This window comes from Cuculus canorus, chromosome 8 (genome assembly GCF_017976375.1).
Source record: "Cuculus canorus isolate bCucCan1 chromosome 8, bCucCan1.pri, whole genome shotgun sequence".
In the NCBI taxonomy this organism is placed as follows: Eukaryota; Metazoa; Chordata; class Aves; order Cuculiformes; family Cuculidae; genus Cuculus; species Cuculus canorus.
Window position 1 is genome coordinate 15,668,138 of NC_071408.1, and position 15,556 is coordinate 15,683,693.

Sequence of the window (15,556 nt, forward strand, 5' to 3'; positions counted from 1 at the left end):
TGAGAGTACTGCAGAGGCAGAAGCCCCATCTGTGCAGAAGTTCTACGAACCCTGCAGCAGCCACACGTGGTTCAGGGCTCATATACAAACCCAGTGATGGCCTCTGCAGAGAGTCTGCTAAAGTGGAGCAACAGCATCTTCATGGTAAACGTGTGTGTTGCGCTACACATGGCCTAGTATTGGGTTACGTGTGTCCACCAGCCTGCAAACCCCAGTGTACCCCAGGCCATTCCACAAAAGCATACCTTTGTTCCAAAGGCTAGACTGCTCTTCAGAATTTCTTCATGAAAAAGTGACTATCCACGATTTGCTTTGACAATGGAATATGGCAAAAACGTAGTTCTGCAAAACTGAGATGTAGGAAGCTGAAGGCTTTTTGATCATTATTGGTTTTAGCAGCTCTCAGCTTTTGACCTTTAAAGAATCAAGTAAGTCTGGTTTCCAGGGTAATGTCATTGAAAACTTGCAATCCCAAATTCACAGAAAATACTTTCAGCTTTATCACTCTCAAATCTCTTTCTCACCCTGACAGCACACTTGGGGCAGTGTTTCATGAAAGAGCATCTGCCAGGGCTGAGCAGCCTTAGACTCTGAGGGGGAGAGATGGAGAAAGGCAGCAGCACCTTCATCAGAGTACATGAAGGGCCACCCCCAGCAGCCTGTCCCAGCACTCCCATTTTGGAAGTGGCACTGTCTGGCACAGTACCAACACATTCCTTGAGTCATGGTTTGTATGAATTTCAGCAGCCTGGCTGGCAGCATCTGGTGCTTTTAATGCTTAATTCGTTTCATTCTTTTGGCAGTGAATCTTGGGAGCACAAAAAATCAGTGACATTCCTAAATTCTTAACAGTAACATATATCTTAAACTGTTCTTCATACATCATAGTGAAAGCATTAGGGAAATTCACTGTGAAGAGAAATGTATTTTCATGAGCCGCCACATGTGTCGTAGCCTTCAGTAACCCTTAGAATTGTGAAATGGAAATAACATTTTATCTTGTGAAGCTCACTAGCAATGTGTTGCTGATGCTTACACTAATTTCAACTCCCATGTTTTAATAAATGCATTCTTCCACATTCCTTTTCTTTTTCATTCTTGGTTTTATCCCAATATTTCTCTGTTTTACCTAAATTTAATTAATTTTTCCCTTTTTGCTTTGGTAGCTTCATGATCACCTTAAACCGCGCCTTTCCCATCTTCATGGTGCTAGCTTGGATATATTCAGTTTCCATGACTGTGAAGAGTATAGTCCTGGAAAAGGAAATGCGTCTGAAGGAGGCTATGAAGAACAGGGGTATAACTAATGGGGTGATTTGGTGCACTTGGTTCCTAGACAGCTTTGGCATGATGGCTGTGAGCACATTCCTCCTCACAGTACTGATTATGGTAAGGATCGCTACTTTCAAACTCACTGTTGTGTTTTATAATATTCAGTGCTTGCCTACTTAGAAATTATGCCACTATTTCAATGGAAAAAGAGACAGACAGCTAGGGCAGAATTTTCAGAACAGCCTGAAAAGAAACCACCCTTCTATGACTCAGAATTGCTGTAATTTTTCTGACTTCTAAGAACAGTTTGGCTGTTGTCTCTAAAGTCTACCTCTTATCTCTGTTACCTAGCTAGATCATACTAGCTGCTGTATTTAGTTATATGTCTGCAGCATTTTTGACATGGAAGAATGTCCTTGCATATTTTCTGTTGTGGGGAACTAGTATTGGTATAAAAGCATGGTTAGGGTTCAATCCACTTTATATTATCAGCCTCCCCAGATGAGTTGTTCTAGTTCCTTGTGGTTCCACTACAGCTTGGGTGACTAAAGAAAGCTTACTTTATTTACTATTCTGGTTTAATTAAAAATCAGGAAGGAGGTAGTACGAGAGAGGAATGTGCTTATACTTACAGTTAGCTGCCTTCTCTGAATTTCACTGTGCAGCTGTCAGGCACCTTTGTAAATAAATTCTTATGAGAGATTGTGTAACTATTGATAAGGAAATCTGTCTCAGAGGTCCAGTGGGATGTTGCAACAATATTGAGACTTATTTATAGTCTCCTAGGCCTATTTGAGCCTTATATAGGGTTTGAAACAAAATTGAGCATAATAGAGAGTTCTCAACATTGTTTTTTAGGAGTAAATAGATAAACAGCAACAGTTCATGCTCTTCTTGAGAGAGAGCATTTAATCTGCAAAAGCTCTAAGGAAGAAATCTCAATAAAAGTTCACAAAGTGGTTTTGTTTTGTACAGTAAGATCTCTGAGATATGATACTTGGATTCCTCAGCTGTGATACTCCTCTGGAGTCTGAATATCATTTAGGTGCAGAAGCTATATAATTTCCCCAGAGTTTTTTTGAAGACTCTTTTTGTCAGGTTTCCTTACTTTGTCTTTCCTGCACATCAAGCAAGTTGACTGAGGAGAAGATAAGAAGTGATCAATGAAAATTTATTATGATTTTTTAATTAAAAAAACCAAATTTTACTTAAAATATATTAATTTCCAAGCAGGCACATCTTGCTTGTAATCATTTGCTTATTAAGACAGGTATAGAATGCCTGCTTTCAATCAGTTATGACATTAATTCAGTCATCAAATGTGAATATGAACGCCACAGCCTATTGTACTAACCTGAAGTCACAATCCAGGATCAGGGATAAAGTTAGATGAAGGATCTGTTATTGTAATGACCTCAGGTGTTGAAACATTGATGCCTAGGAGAATTAGAAGTCATAGTAGGTAAGAAAGGCTAGCTTATTTTTCATTACAAGTCACGTGTCAATGGCAATTCTGACCTTTTCTGCTAGCTCAGAAAGTGGCAATACTTCTAAATTTTTCTGTTTTCCTTTCACTTACAGAGCGGACAAGTACTGCATTATAGCAGTCCACTTCTCTTCTTTCTGTTCTTACTGACATTCACCATAGCCACCATAATGCAGTGTTTCTTGTTCAGCACCTTCTTCTCCAAAGCCAATCTGGCAGCTGCCTGCAGTGGAGTCATCTACTTCACCTTGTACCTGCCCCACATCGTCTGCTTTGTCTGGCAGGACCGCATGACTGTTAATCTGAAAATCCTAGCAGTAAGCCTTTCACTGATTATATGCTGTCTTTGGGTTCAAATTTTAGCTGCTTTTCTCTTTGTGCGTATGTGCATAACAAAGCATTTCATGCTTCTTGCTCTCTGCTTATTTGATTCGGAGAGGAAGACCTCTGAATCTTTCTTAAATAATTCAGGATTGCAAGTGAATAAGCCTTTAGCAGGCCTAGCAACCAAGAAATATTTTCATGGCTTCTAGAAAATTCAATAAAATCTATTTTACTTTTTGAATTCTAGGAAGTTAGCTTAATGTTCAAAAAGTTTTGAACACTTCTGTATAAGTCAAAGCAAATTTAACTTCTTTTTTGCTTAATAAATACAAAGACAGTCACAGAATGGGGACAGTTATCTTTCTCATGTGCTATAACCTAGTTAACAGGGTAATATCTGAGGAGGAGAAGACCTCAGGTTCATGTTCGTTCTTTAGATGAACATAGAGCTAGGATTTGGACCCAGGTGTCAAAGCTCTGAGAAATATCTTCCATTTAAGAAGTTGCAGACTTTCTCCATGTAGTGCTTCCTTGTTGGTTCTTTTCCATAACAGGTAAAATGCTTAACAATTCAGTGTAGCTAGAAAATTCTTGCTGTATTTTGAAATGGAACTGTGAACTTACAAAACTGATCACATTGATTTGCTGTTGCCCAATGAATCAGGAAAGGGAGGTGGTGTTTGAATCCAGTCTCTCCATCTTCGCTGAACATTCTAACAACATAGGAAAAAGAAGTAATGTCTTCACCTTTTGTACTAGGAAATCTAATGAAAAGGGAGAAAGAAAACAGCTCTTTAAAAGCTATAACTAAGTGTAAATGTGGTTAGGAAACAGTTTTCTTAACTGGTATACTATACAGGTGTAGTATATACCATTTTTAGTTTTACCAATTAAGGCAATAAAGTGCAAAACTTGATCCTGTCGGTAAGTCAGGAAATTAGTAGGGTTGGCCTCTGACAGATTCTGATCTGGAAAGAAATTTTTGAGACTAGCACACTAAGTGTAAAGACAGCTCTCTTCTCACCCTAAAGTGGAGGAGGAGGCATCTGTGCAAGGAATTATATTTACTGGCCAGAAGCATAAACATTGTTGTCTGTTCCTGACACATTTGGTCTTTGTTGCTCAAAGATTGGTCTCTGAGGAAGAGCTAATCACTAGGGCTGATAAGGGCCAGGGTGTGCACATGTAGGGGAGAAAAAAAAAAACAAGGACATGTAAAATAACTGAACAATGAATGTATTGCTGAAAACCAAATGTTTTTTACTTAGCACACTATAGTTCCTCACTGGGAGTTGCTTTCACAATCCTTCTTGTCCCCTCATTTTCCTAAGGTCCGGCATTCCTGTGAAACAGCACTATATCACTTCTTGCTATGTTTTTGCAATGCAACATTGAAGAGCATATTTGGATACTACATTGCTTTATTAGTTTGTTGTCTGATAGGTAGCAGACACACCAGGGGAAGGGATGGTTGTGGTTTTCCTTGTCATGAGCACCTGGTGTATTTTCTGCCTTATTACTCATAGTGTCCCTGCCCCACACAGTAGGATTTTTTTTTCCTCCAGGATAGGCAAATGTATATGCTGCAAACTTGAAGATGCATCTATAGTATTTTGTAAACAGAGACATTAATGGAAAAAAACAAACTGTGAAGGCTGCCTGGTAGCTGAAGAAAATACAGTCAAAGTTGAGTTCAGTCTATTATAGCTAAATACTGCTTAGAATTGCCACCATTAAGAGGATTAAACATCACAGCCCAATATAAAAGTGAAATTACTTTTCCCTGACAGTTTGTTAAGCATTATCAAGTTTTGAAGTCCAGTCCCTAAAGGTCATCTTTTATTTGTGGCTGCTTTACAACGTGTCCCTCTGTCTGAGTTGAATGTCATTTTTCCTTTATCCCAGAGTTTGCTTTCTCAAGTAGCTTTTGGATTTGGTACGGAGTACTTGTCACGCTATGAAGAGCAAGGTCTTGGCCTGCAGTGGGGCAACATCAGAACCAGTCCTTTGGAAGGAGATGAATATAGTTTTCTTTTTTCCATTAAAATGATGCTTTTTGATGCTCTCCTCTATGGAATACTTTCTTGGTATCTCGATCATGTTTTTCCAGGTATGCCAGTTTCTTATTCATACAAAGTAGTTGTAGTTTTTGTGTAAACTGCGATGGTCTAATCAGTCTCTGGGTATTTCTCTGTCAAAAAAAAAAAGTATTTGATGTTGTAGATCATGAATCTTATCCAATATAACAACACTGTTTTGTTAGGGGCTTATACTTTTCTCTCTTTATTTTACCTTTCTCCTATTTCAGCCCTGAAAAGAACAGAGAAGGAAGAAAGAGTAGGAAGGAGGACGTTTAAGGAACGGGTGGATGAAGTGCTTAGGGACATGGTTTAGGGAGTGTTAGGAATGGTTGGACTCGATGATCCAATGGGTCCTTTCCAACCTTGTGATTCTGTGATTCTGTAATTTCTGGTGCTGTTTGAAAATTTAAATAGAAAATAGATCTACAGAAACATCTGTGAAAACGCAAATGTGCATACATATTTTTCTTTTCAGAAGTTTGAACTATTTCTAGTAAGAATATTTTAAATTTCTGAAAATATAGAAATAACAGTTCTAGCTCACATCTCTACTATGGCCACATTAGGCCAGCTGTTTCAGACCGTGATACAGTTTCTTGAGACATATACTCTGTCCTAGGCAGCCGTGAAACTTCCTGTGTGGATTTATTTTATGTCCAAAAGGGATCCCTGGTTCTAGTGTGAGCTCACAAAAGAATTTTCTTTGTTATCAATTTCAGAGTTTGGGAACTTTCTTTATGAGAAACTAGTTTGTCCTTGTAGCTTAAACGGTTATCTCACATTATTGAATATTTTTAAAATATAATAAATGCAGAATCTTATGCTGTACAAGGAAGGGAGCTTTCTTTTCATTGATTTATTACTCGCACATGTGAACTGCAGTTTCTTGGCAGATCTCTTATGCTGTTTGTTTTTTTTCTTCAGTGGTTACTCAGAATCTGAGATCTTGCAGATTTTCTAGCTGTGAAATAAAATGAACGATGGATAAGATAAGGTGGTGCTTGCCTGCACACATTGTTTATGATAGTTAATCCAAATCAAGAAAAGTTAACCATTTGATAAATAGTTTTAGATATGTCTGAGGATATTTGGCTTCAAAATTAAAACATGACCTTATGTCTGCTTTGTTTATGTCCTTATCAAAGTGAGCTATGCTATACTAAATTGATGCCTTTCAGTTTTTAACAAATCTGTCTTCACAAAGAAGTTTAATATGATTTTAACATACTTATTTGCAAAGCTGATTTACAGTAACTTTCAAAAAAGTTCCTCTTTGGAGAAGCCCGTGTTGCAAATCTATTTGTTTGAAAAAGCATAGACTATGACCCACTTCCATGAACACAGCAGGAATTAAACAACAGGAGTTTCTTTGCTCATAGATCCAAGTAATTTTTTTTTCAGCCAGCACTTTACACAAGAGTAACATCTCTTAGGGCTTCTATTCATTAGCTTCAGTTCTTCCCATTATTTGCTTTGAGTGCCTCCTAGGCTTTCTGCTGCTCAGTTTCTGTGGAACTTCTCTTAGCATTTCTCTGTCACACACATGCAGATTTACCTAATCAATGCTTTAGTCTCTGAGCCTACTCTGTGAGTTCTGTAGGTAATCCTTTGGACCATACAGTTCAGCTCGTGCTCAAGTTTTCTCTGGAGTCAACCACCCACTGGCACACTGGTCCTTTGGCTATTCGAGCATTCTGCTTCCTAATGGAGTTCAGATAGGTTTTGCATTCATCCTGAACAAGAAGTTGGTTTAGCCACCAGCTTTTGACAGGTATAATCCAGTCCATAACAAGTGCAAGGCAAACTGCTTTTGAGAGCATTTGTGTACATTAATGAGAGTACAAGGGCTGGCCTGATATATAGGGTATTTTTGGTAAGTCAGAAATTGGAAGACACTTTCATAAACAGTGGTTTTCAATACAGAAAATCTGACTGTCTTTCAGCAAGCATTACAAATTCCCTTTGCTTATTTTGAATAAGTATCACAAGGCCAGTAACAGGGGTTCTCAGGGATGCCAGTTTTAACAGCGCAGGTTAAATCTCTGCTTTCTGTAAATCAATATGATCCAGGAAAGCAGTGTTGACTTGCACTAGCTCTGATCTGGCCTGGCAAAAACTGATAAAGTTTTTTAGCTCTCTCTTTTCAAAACAGAATTGACCAAAAAAGCCCATTTCTGCTGAAGGAAAGGATTACTCTGTTGTCACTTTTCCTGCAAGGCTGTGTTCTGAAATAACAGCCAGAGTCTCTTTTCTCTTTGCCAGTTTTGAATTCAGGCCCAGGCTAAAAAGTGTAAATAAGTTTTTTCACTTGTGTCAGCCCTTAAATGTTAAGTGGGCCTCAAAACAAAACCCCTGAGAGAGGCTTAGATCCCATCTTAAGCAATCAGCAGCTGCTGATGGGTTGGTGAGGATCCAAATTGCCCCCATGTAGGGAGTAGCTTCATTCTGTAATTAAACCACTTTCTACTTAAGAAAAGGTAAGGCCGATCAGATTTTTCTGAACATTTTATTCCTGACCAAAAGATAAAAAAATCTGTGAACAAAATCTGTTCAGTCAGGTACTTGGTGGATGTTTTGACCTCCTGATATGCAACACTAGAACTGCAAGTGTTCATAATTACAGACTTTGCCTAGAAGAATTTGTGCCCACTGAGAAATGTATTTATGAAGTGCACTTTACCTACTTATTTTTTTTTTAGGAGACTATGGGCTACCACAGCCTTGGTATTTCCCTGTACAGGAATCTTACTGGCTTGGCTCTAGAAACCCAAAAGCTGAGAAAACAGCAACTGCTGATGGTGAGTTCTTTTAAAACTTTGGTGCTCAGAAATAGCTTCAAAACCACTGATCCTCTTAGAGGTGGCTGTGAAACACTTCCATTACCTGTGCTGCTGCAAAGATTAGAGATAGCCATGCACTGGGAATCTCAGCAGGTGCCTTTGGACTTGGAGTGGCCTGCTATTATTAGTTATTAGAGGTGAGTCACTGTTCCATCTGAGAGACTTTAATGCATGGGCTAATAAGCAACATCAAACCCCTGCTCTCTAACCAACACCTTTGGACACATTCAAGGAGCTCCTATTGCTCAACACGGTATTCATGAAATGAGTCAAAATTAAATAGTATGTTGATCTTATTTACACTGAAGCTCCCTCATCTTTTTAAACCTGATTTTTTTCTGTCTAGTTTGACAATAAAATAAGTCTGTTTATTTTGAGCTTGTAAGTAAGATCAAAATTGATGCCACCCTTGGACTAACCTGAATGAGTGCAAAAGTGCTGATTTTGCAGATTTTTTTCTGTGCATTTATACTGGAGTAGTGAAGAACAACATGTGGATGATCGTATTTACGTAGGAATTAATGCTGAATGATGACTACTGTCTGGAATAGAGGCTTGCTAAAGCTGGTGTTTTTAACTCTGTCTTAAACTAACAAGGTAACAGTGAAACCAATCAAAACGACAGATGAAGAAATAAGTTCTTCAGTTTTCTCATTACCGCACTTACCATTCGTCAATTCAGACAGGCTGCTGGCAACGTAGTCTCAGGGTGATACCTATAAACTAGAAGGGAATTTATCAACATGTTCACAGAAAGGATTATGTGTCCACTGCTCACATTTTGATCAGAAAAGAGATTATAACATTGGGCTTTTTTTGAAGAGTCTTTGTGTTCTAGTGCATTCTAAGGGAATGAACGGATTTTCCTTTAGACTTATTGTGAGGATATTCAGAATGGTAGAGGCTTGTCTAGATGTTATGCAGTCTGTTACTTGCTTCAGCTTTGCAAATGCCACCACTGGATTAGAATTTGACTATATAGGAAGGAGGAGGAAGGAGACAAAGTGGAACTTGGGGTATGTTTATATGAAAAATTTCTGAAGAGCCAGATAGTCAGCCACTACATCACTTTGAATTTCTGTGGAATTTGGGCATAGCCTGCACCAGAGCTCCTTTGAGTATCTCAGAGCACAGTTACTTGCATGATTTAAACATTTCCTATTCATTTAGTTTAAGCTTAAATTTAATTGAAATTAAATCAATTTTCAGGTTATCCTAATGACTCATAAGATCTCTGTGTTCTTTAATATATTTCCAATACAAGACAGACTCGCAGTTTCTTAGTATCCAAACTAAAAGTTGTAAGAAAGCTTGAAAACCCTGAAATATTCAGTGGCTCAAGTAGGCTAGCAACAGAAAGCAGCAGTTTTTTAGATTACTTAGCTAAAAATTTTGCTAAAGCGAAGTCTAAGGGTTTATTTTGTAGGTGACATTACGTCAGATAACTGAGCTGATCTAACAGTTCCATGTTTAGAAAAAATGGGGCAATCTTGGAGTCCCTTCCACAGCTCTCATCCTAGTTCTCTTGATGGTTACCAATCCTTGTAAGACTAAGAGATAGATCCTTCCAGAGACCAGTGCCAAAAACATGAAGGATAGAGTGACAGAAAATAATGAACATGGGTTTACCAAGAGCAAATCTTGCCTAACCTGTCTGCTTTTCTTCTGTGATGATTGGATCAATGGACAAAGGGAGAGCAGAGGATACCATTTAACTTGACTTTAGCAAGGGCTTTAGTGTGGAATCATGCAACATTCTGACACTAGATTGATGAGACACAGGCTGCTTGAGTGTGCAGAAATGAGTAGAAAATTGACTGAACTGTTTGACTCAAAGAATTGTAATCAGCAATACAAAGTGTGACTGGGGGACCAGTTATCAGTGGCAGGGCTCTGCCTTTATTAACTGCCTTAGTGGTGGGCTAGAGGGCACCATGAGCAAGTTTGTGGAAGATACCAAATTGGAGGGAACAGGGCAGGGCAGGGCAGCACTTCAGAGGGACCTCAACAGGATGGAGAAATGGCTTTATAGGAACCTCATGGAGTTCAACAAAAGTAAATGCATAATACTGTGCCTGGGATGGCAGGACAATACAAATTTGCCACCTGGCTAGCAGGCCGCATTGTAGAAAAGGCCCGTTTGACAACATGTTGAACATGAGACGTCAAATGTTCTTGTGTAGCCAAGCAGACCAGATGGATCCTGAAAGTTATTAGCAAGAGTATAGCCATCAGTACAAGGGAAATGATTCTTCCCTTCTAGTCAGCACTTGTGAGACTGCACCTGGAGCATTGTGTTGTCCAGTTTGGGGCTCATTGCTGAAAGGCAGACATGGAGTTACTGGAGGGAGCCACCAAGTGTATTAGAAGCTGGAGAATGTAACACACAAGGAGATGCTAAGAGCTCTGGATCTGCTTGGTCTTAAGAGAGAAATCTAGGGTAGAGCTACAGTTCTCCGATGTGCCTAGGGAAAGCACAAGAGGCAATGGATATAAGCTGGAAAACAGGATTTGTGATTCAATATAAGAAAAAAAATTATTTATTGTGAAGATAGAGCACTAGAAGAGTTTGCTCAGGAATGTTGTGAAGCATCCATTTTTTGAGACAGTCATCTGTGATCTGAATTGGTCCTATTTGTTGAGGATTGAACTGGAGATCTTGCAAATTCCTTCTGATCTACATTATCCCGTTATTATTTCAGCTAGACTGAGTGTGCTGATACTTATTTCATTCTCTCTTCCACAAAACGTTGCCCTGGCTTTCCCCAAGCAGGGTCAGTTGGAAAAGTCATCTCTGATTAATTCCTTTGTAGAAGGCATGTGATTCTTACCTGTTTGAAGAACTAAGACTCTTCAGTGCCTCAGGTGACGTAAACAACTGCAGAACCTTTCTTAACCCCTATCTTTTCTTCAAGGGTAATACTAAGCATGTTCTTAATTTATTGTAACTGGTTAATGTGTTGAGATGAAAATGCACAGCCAAAAATGAAATTAAACTGGTAAATTATCTTGCTACCTTTAAAAATTTCTTCTATCAGTCCACTTTTCTATCCCCCACTGGGCATTTTAGGTGTTGCAGTGAACCTGTTTATGTTGCTATTTGTGCAGCAGGTACTTTTATACAGTTTTATGCTGTAAAATTTCATATAGCAGAAAAATTAAGTCCTAAGCCATCTGGTGAATTACGACTGTGCTAGCTGCACTCTAGCCTGCCAGCTTGAATTTGTCTTATGTAAACAGTTCCTTTAGGGGCTCCCTCTTCTTCCTGCCTTCAGCCTGTGTCCATAAGCGATTTTATGTGACTGTTTTCCTTCATAGCAGCAAGGTCTAACACCAGATCACAAAGCCAGAAATTCTTATACAAATATTAACACTAACTCATTCACTCCAACGTGGAGCTGGTCTCTTAATCTAAGTAGCAACTTAGCAGTTTGTTTTTCACTTAGCCTTTTCATTTTGTTTTTCTTCCTCTCGCTTCCTGTAAGTCTAGGAAATGTTTGTATGGCCTTTCTGTTCATGTGGTGAAGAATTTGGTCTAGAGCTGCATGGACAAAATATAAAGCATGTACCTAATATTAGTCAGGATCTTCTACTCTGAGTCTATAATTTCAAAATTGTCTGTCGCCTTCCTTAAATATCTATTCCTGACACTGTGAAAGACATTTTAAGTTAGATGGCTTTGCGTGCTACATTCCTAATCCAACTAAAGCATTGATGATTAATGCTTTTGGAGACTTCAAGGCTTAAGACCACCTCCTTTTCCTCAGATCACCTCTAGAGATAAGAGGAAATTAAACTTTGGTTAATTAACTGTTGGTTGCTTTTTATATAGAAAAAAGTCCAGAGTCAGAAGGCTGTGTGGATCAGAAGGCCATGGAAGGGGAGAAAAATGAAAGCACAACAAAGACATCTGAAGAACCTGAAAAGGCAGAAGAACAGAATGACAACCAGAGGGAGAAGGATGGTAAAAACAAAAAATGTAAACACAAACGAGAAAAAGAACCTGGCAAGCAGGGGAAGCCTAAGACAGATGTCCAGGACAAAGATGAAATTAATAGTAAGGAGAAAGAGCAACCTGAGTACTTCTGAGATATATTGTACTTCACAACAAACTGGATGTAGGAATGATTGAAGTCAATATACAAGAGCCTACCTAACACGTGACTGCCAGAGTTAAGCTCCAGGAGAGGCACTGACTTTCCCACCTCCCCTTACTTATTCATCTATTATCACTATCACTTAAAATATTTTAGTCACCACTTATAAGAGAGCTGTCTTCCAGAAGAGGTCTTTAACTTCTTTTTTATTATACAAATGCAGGCTGTTTCTATAGAGAGTTAGGGCTCATGCCGAGGGAAGTCTTAGAGATGCATACATTGACTATTTAGAATAAAACAAAACCTTGACAGCAATAAAAATACTTCCTCTGAGAGGAATGTTCTTCCCTTCCAGACCCATTTTTTGTGTGTGTGTGTATTTGTATCTTTAACGTCTTGCATCTGTAGGGAAAGTCTGGTTTCAAAAGGATTTATCTGAAGTGCTCTGTGTGTCTGCAGCTCTTTCTGATGCTGGCATTAGCCACCACCTAAGAATTCCTGAATGACTAGCTTTTTTTTTTTTTTCAAGTCCCAATGTCATCTTTTGTAGGGAACCAGAGGAGTTTTGTCTACGTGATGCTTAGACGAAAGCATGTGGATTCTGTAGCAAAAGTAAATGCTACAGACAGCTTTGGGCCCACTCCAACTCTCTTGCAAAGCTAGAGATAAAAGTGGGGTCATCAAAGCGCCTCACGTAGGCACTGAAAAGATGCATTTAGGGTGAATGGAAACAGGACAGGACTTCAAAAGAAAAAAGACAGGCAAAGGGCAAAGGTTATTTCAGCCTATCTTCTCCTAGTACTGCCTTATGTTTGTGGTGCTGTACTCCTCAGCTCTCAGGTTCCAGCTGCTCCATGGCCACAGGGGAAGTACCTGTCACTGCATGAATAAGAGTGCCTTCCCTTTCAGCCAGCCATACAGGAACAGGGAGACACATAGAGAAGCCAAGAGCAGGCCTGGTATGGTTCAAGGACACAGTTTCCACAACAGCTTCATATAAGAGTAAAGGGATGGGAAATGGAGAGTAGTTCTGAAAGTTTAACTCCAGCGCAGTCCAATGAGTTAGCAAAGCAGAGTAAACACTGTATCAATCTGTCCTAATTGCTTGATAGCTTTTGAGCAGAGCTTCCACCAAAGCCCCATTCACATCCCCCACAAATACTGCCATGCCTGAAGAAAGACCTAACTGGCCCAAAATTGCGCTGAGGCAACATCACCAGAATGGAGAAATGCAGATCACAAAAAAAAAAGGGAGTTCAGCCCTCCACCAGTGTCCCTCAGGTGATCCAGAGCAGACACTGGGGTATGCCATCAGAGAATCTACCTCAGAACTCGTCAGTGAGTCTTGCAGACAAATATGAATTGAGCTAATGATACATATGAAACCAAGGATGATAACTCGGTTGCCGGTATATGCAGGACTATGTAGCCGAACTCATGTGAACTTTTGTAAACACAGGGATGTTTGTATTTGATCCAGTAAGGTAAAAGAAAGCATAGGTTGCTTCACAAAGCAAAAGAAAAGTTTGTCATAATATTATTTAAAATAAAGCTACCCATTCTAGGTTAATTATTTCAGCTCCTCTGTGGTGTACACAGCCCTCACATAAAACATATCTGGGACGTTTTCCCTGAGTATTGTTTATAATGACAGTCATACAAGCCACTGATGGAGGTGGGGCTGGTTTCACCCAGCTGGCATTGGCCGTTCTCCACACAGGCCTGCTGGGTACTGAACAATTTAAGTAAACTGCAATTGCAAAACAAGCCTCCCCACAAAGCCTTAAGCATTCCATGTAAACAAAAGTGGACAGGGTCTTTAGTTTAAATTTCTCAACTCCCATAGTTCATATTGCCCAAGGGCTTAATTTACTTCAAAGGAAGTTTGTTTTGTCTAGAAGCTGATGCAATAAAACATCCTGATGGTGCTATTTACAATAATACATTTTTAATCCTGAGAGAAACCCATCCCATGTAGCACTGATTTTAGGTACTGCCTAAGTCTTGAGCTGGCCTCAGCAAGGGGGCAAATTTCACCTACCAGGATTAAAGGCAAATGTTTTTTTCAAAAGGCATCATGTTAAAAGAATGCACAGCTGGACAGATGATTTGAATGACAGATTTCAGCCTGGCTAGAAAAGTAACCTGCTGCTTGCTTAATGTAATCTCTCAGCCTATCTAAGTATCTACAGACAACAATCCCAATCTTCCTGCTACACAATGAAAAGAGAAAGCATGTTCAGCTTCACCTGATCCAATGAGTTACCTCTCTATGGATCATTACAATTCTGGTCTCCTTCACCTGTCATTGATACATGGGTGAATCTAAATAAATTGCATTGCTGTTAGAAATCTTGCCTCAGTTTGGTACTAGCATCTGGCCCTGGCACATGATGCTCTCTTGTACCGAGTATGTGCTGTTACTTCTGCAGTTATTGACGTGTCATCATCAGAACTGGGATTAAAACATGTGCTTTTATTCTTTCTCCATTCTTGATTTCTTGTCTTTCAAGTAAATGCCGTCTTTGAGCCTGAGCCAACAGGACTGATTCCAGGAGTATGCATTCAGAACCTGGTGAAGACTTTTGCGAACAGGTCTAAGCCAGCTGTAGACGGGATGACTATTACTTTTTATGAGGGCCAGATCACAGCCTTCCTTGGTCACAACGGAGCAGGAAAAACAACCACCATGTAAGTCCATATTTCAGAAGAAGCATATCCAGTGCAGTGCTCTATTGCTCTGTCCTGCAGTCATTTTCTTTCACTCTTCTGTACCACCCCTGCAGCCAGCTTGACGGACAACATCAAGTTTTTTTCAGACAGAGAAATGCTGCCCCTAGGCAAAGAAAAGATATCCTGAATTAGCTAAAGCCCTGGGAGGAAGGCAATGCATGACATAAACAAGTGAAAGTCTAGAGAGAAGGAATTCTCCCCCAGAAATCATTTCCCACAGTCAAACTCTAGATAGGATGAGAGGGAGAAAGATTATCTGGCTGAAAGAGCTCAAGATTTGAAAGCCACAACACTCCATGTGTTCCTGGTTTCTCTGCCTAACTGGTTTTTAGTCAGTCATGTTTTTTGGTCTGTGTGCAAAGGAGAATAAAAATATAGGCCCTCTGTAGACAGAATGATTACATATGTGCAAGATCCACGTGCGGATTAAAATGTTCCGCTGATCCTAGAACTCTAGCATCTCAGGAAGCTGGACCTTAGGAATGTTCAATCTTCTTCATATAGAATTTTATTTGGTAAAATAGGATTAATCAGTGAAGAAAACCTTTCATGAGTCTGTGATAAGTTTGCCAAATGTTGAAAGAATTATTTTGTTATGATGTTCCCCAGAATGCTTCAGGGGGTTTAATTAAAAAATACTACTATTTCAAATGCACATTAAATTGCCTTTTTTTAATTGTTCCACAAGAAATAGGTTTGACCCAAAATAAAAGTATTCTAATC

General features: G+C 39.3%; 1 protein-coding gene across 9 annotated transcripts in view; it reads left to right on the forward strand.

Moving 5' to 3' along the window:
• Positions 1-15,556, forward strand: part of ABCA4 (ATP binding cassette subfamily A member 4) — an 86,895-nt gene that overhangs the window by 40,953 nt on the left and 30,386 nt on the right. For 7 of the 9 annotated variants that reach the window (XM_054072645.1, XM_054072644.1, XM_054072643.1 and 4 more), the window contains 6 exons: positions 1,167-1,389; positions 2,854-3,075; positions 4,988-5,192; positions 7,863-7,961; positions 11,836-12,060; positions 14,614-14,791. In XM_054072645.1, the coding sequence (XP_053928620.1) occupies positions 1,167-1,389; positions 2,854-3,075; positions 4,988-5,192; positions 7,863-7,961; positions 11,836-12,060; positions 14,614-14,791 (1,152 nt within the window). The remainder of the gene's footprint in view (positions 1-1,166; positions 1,390-2,853; positions 3,076-4,987; positions 5,193-7,862; positions 7,962-11,835; positions 12,061-14,613; positions 14,792-15,556) is intronic. The other 2 variants (XM_054072641.1, XM_054072642.1) reach the window with 2 other exon arrangements.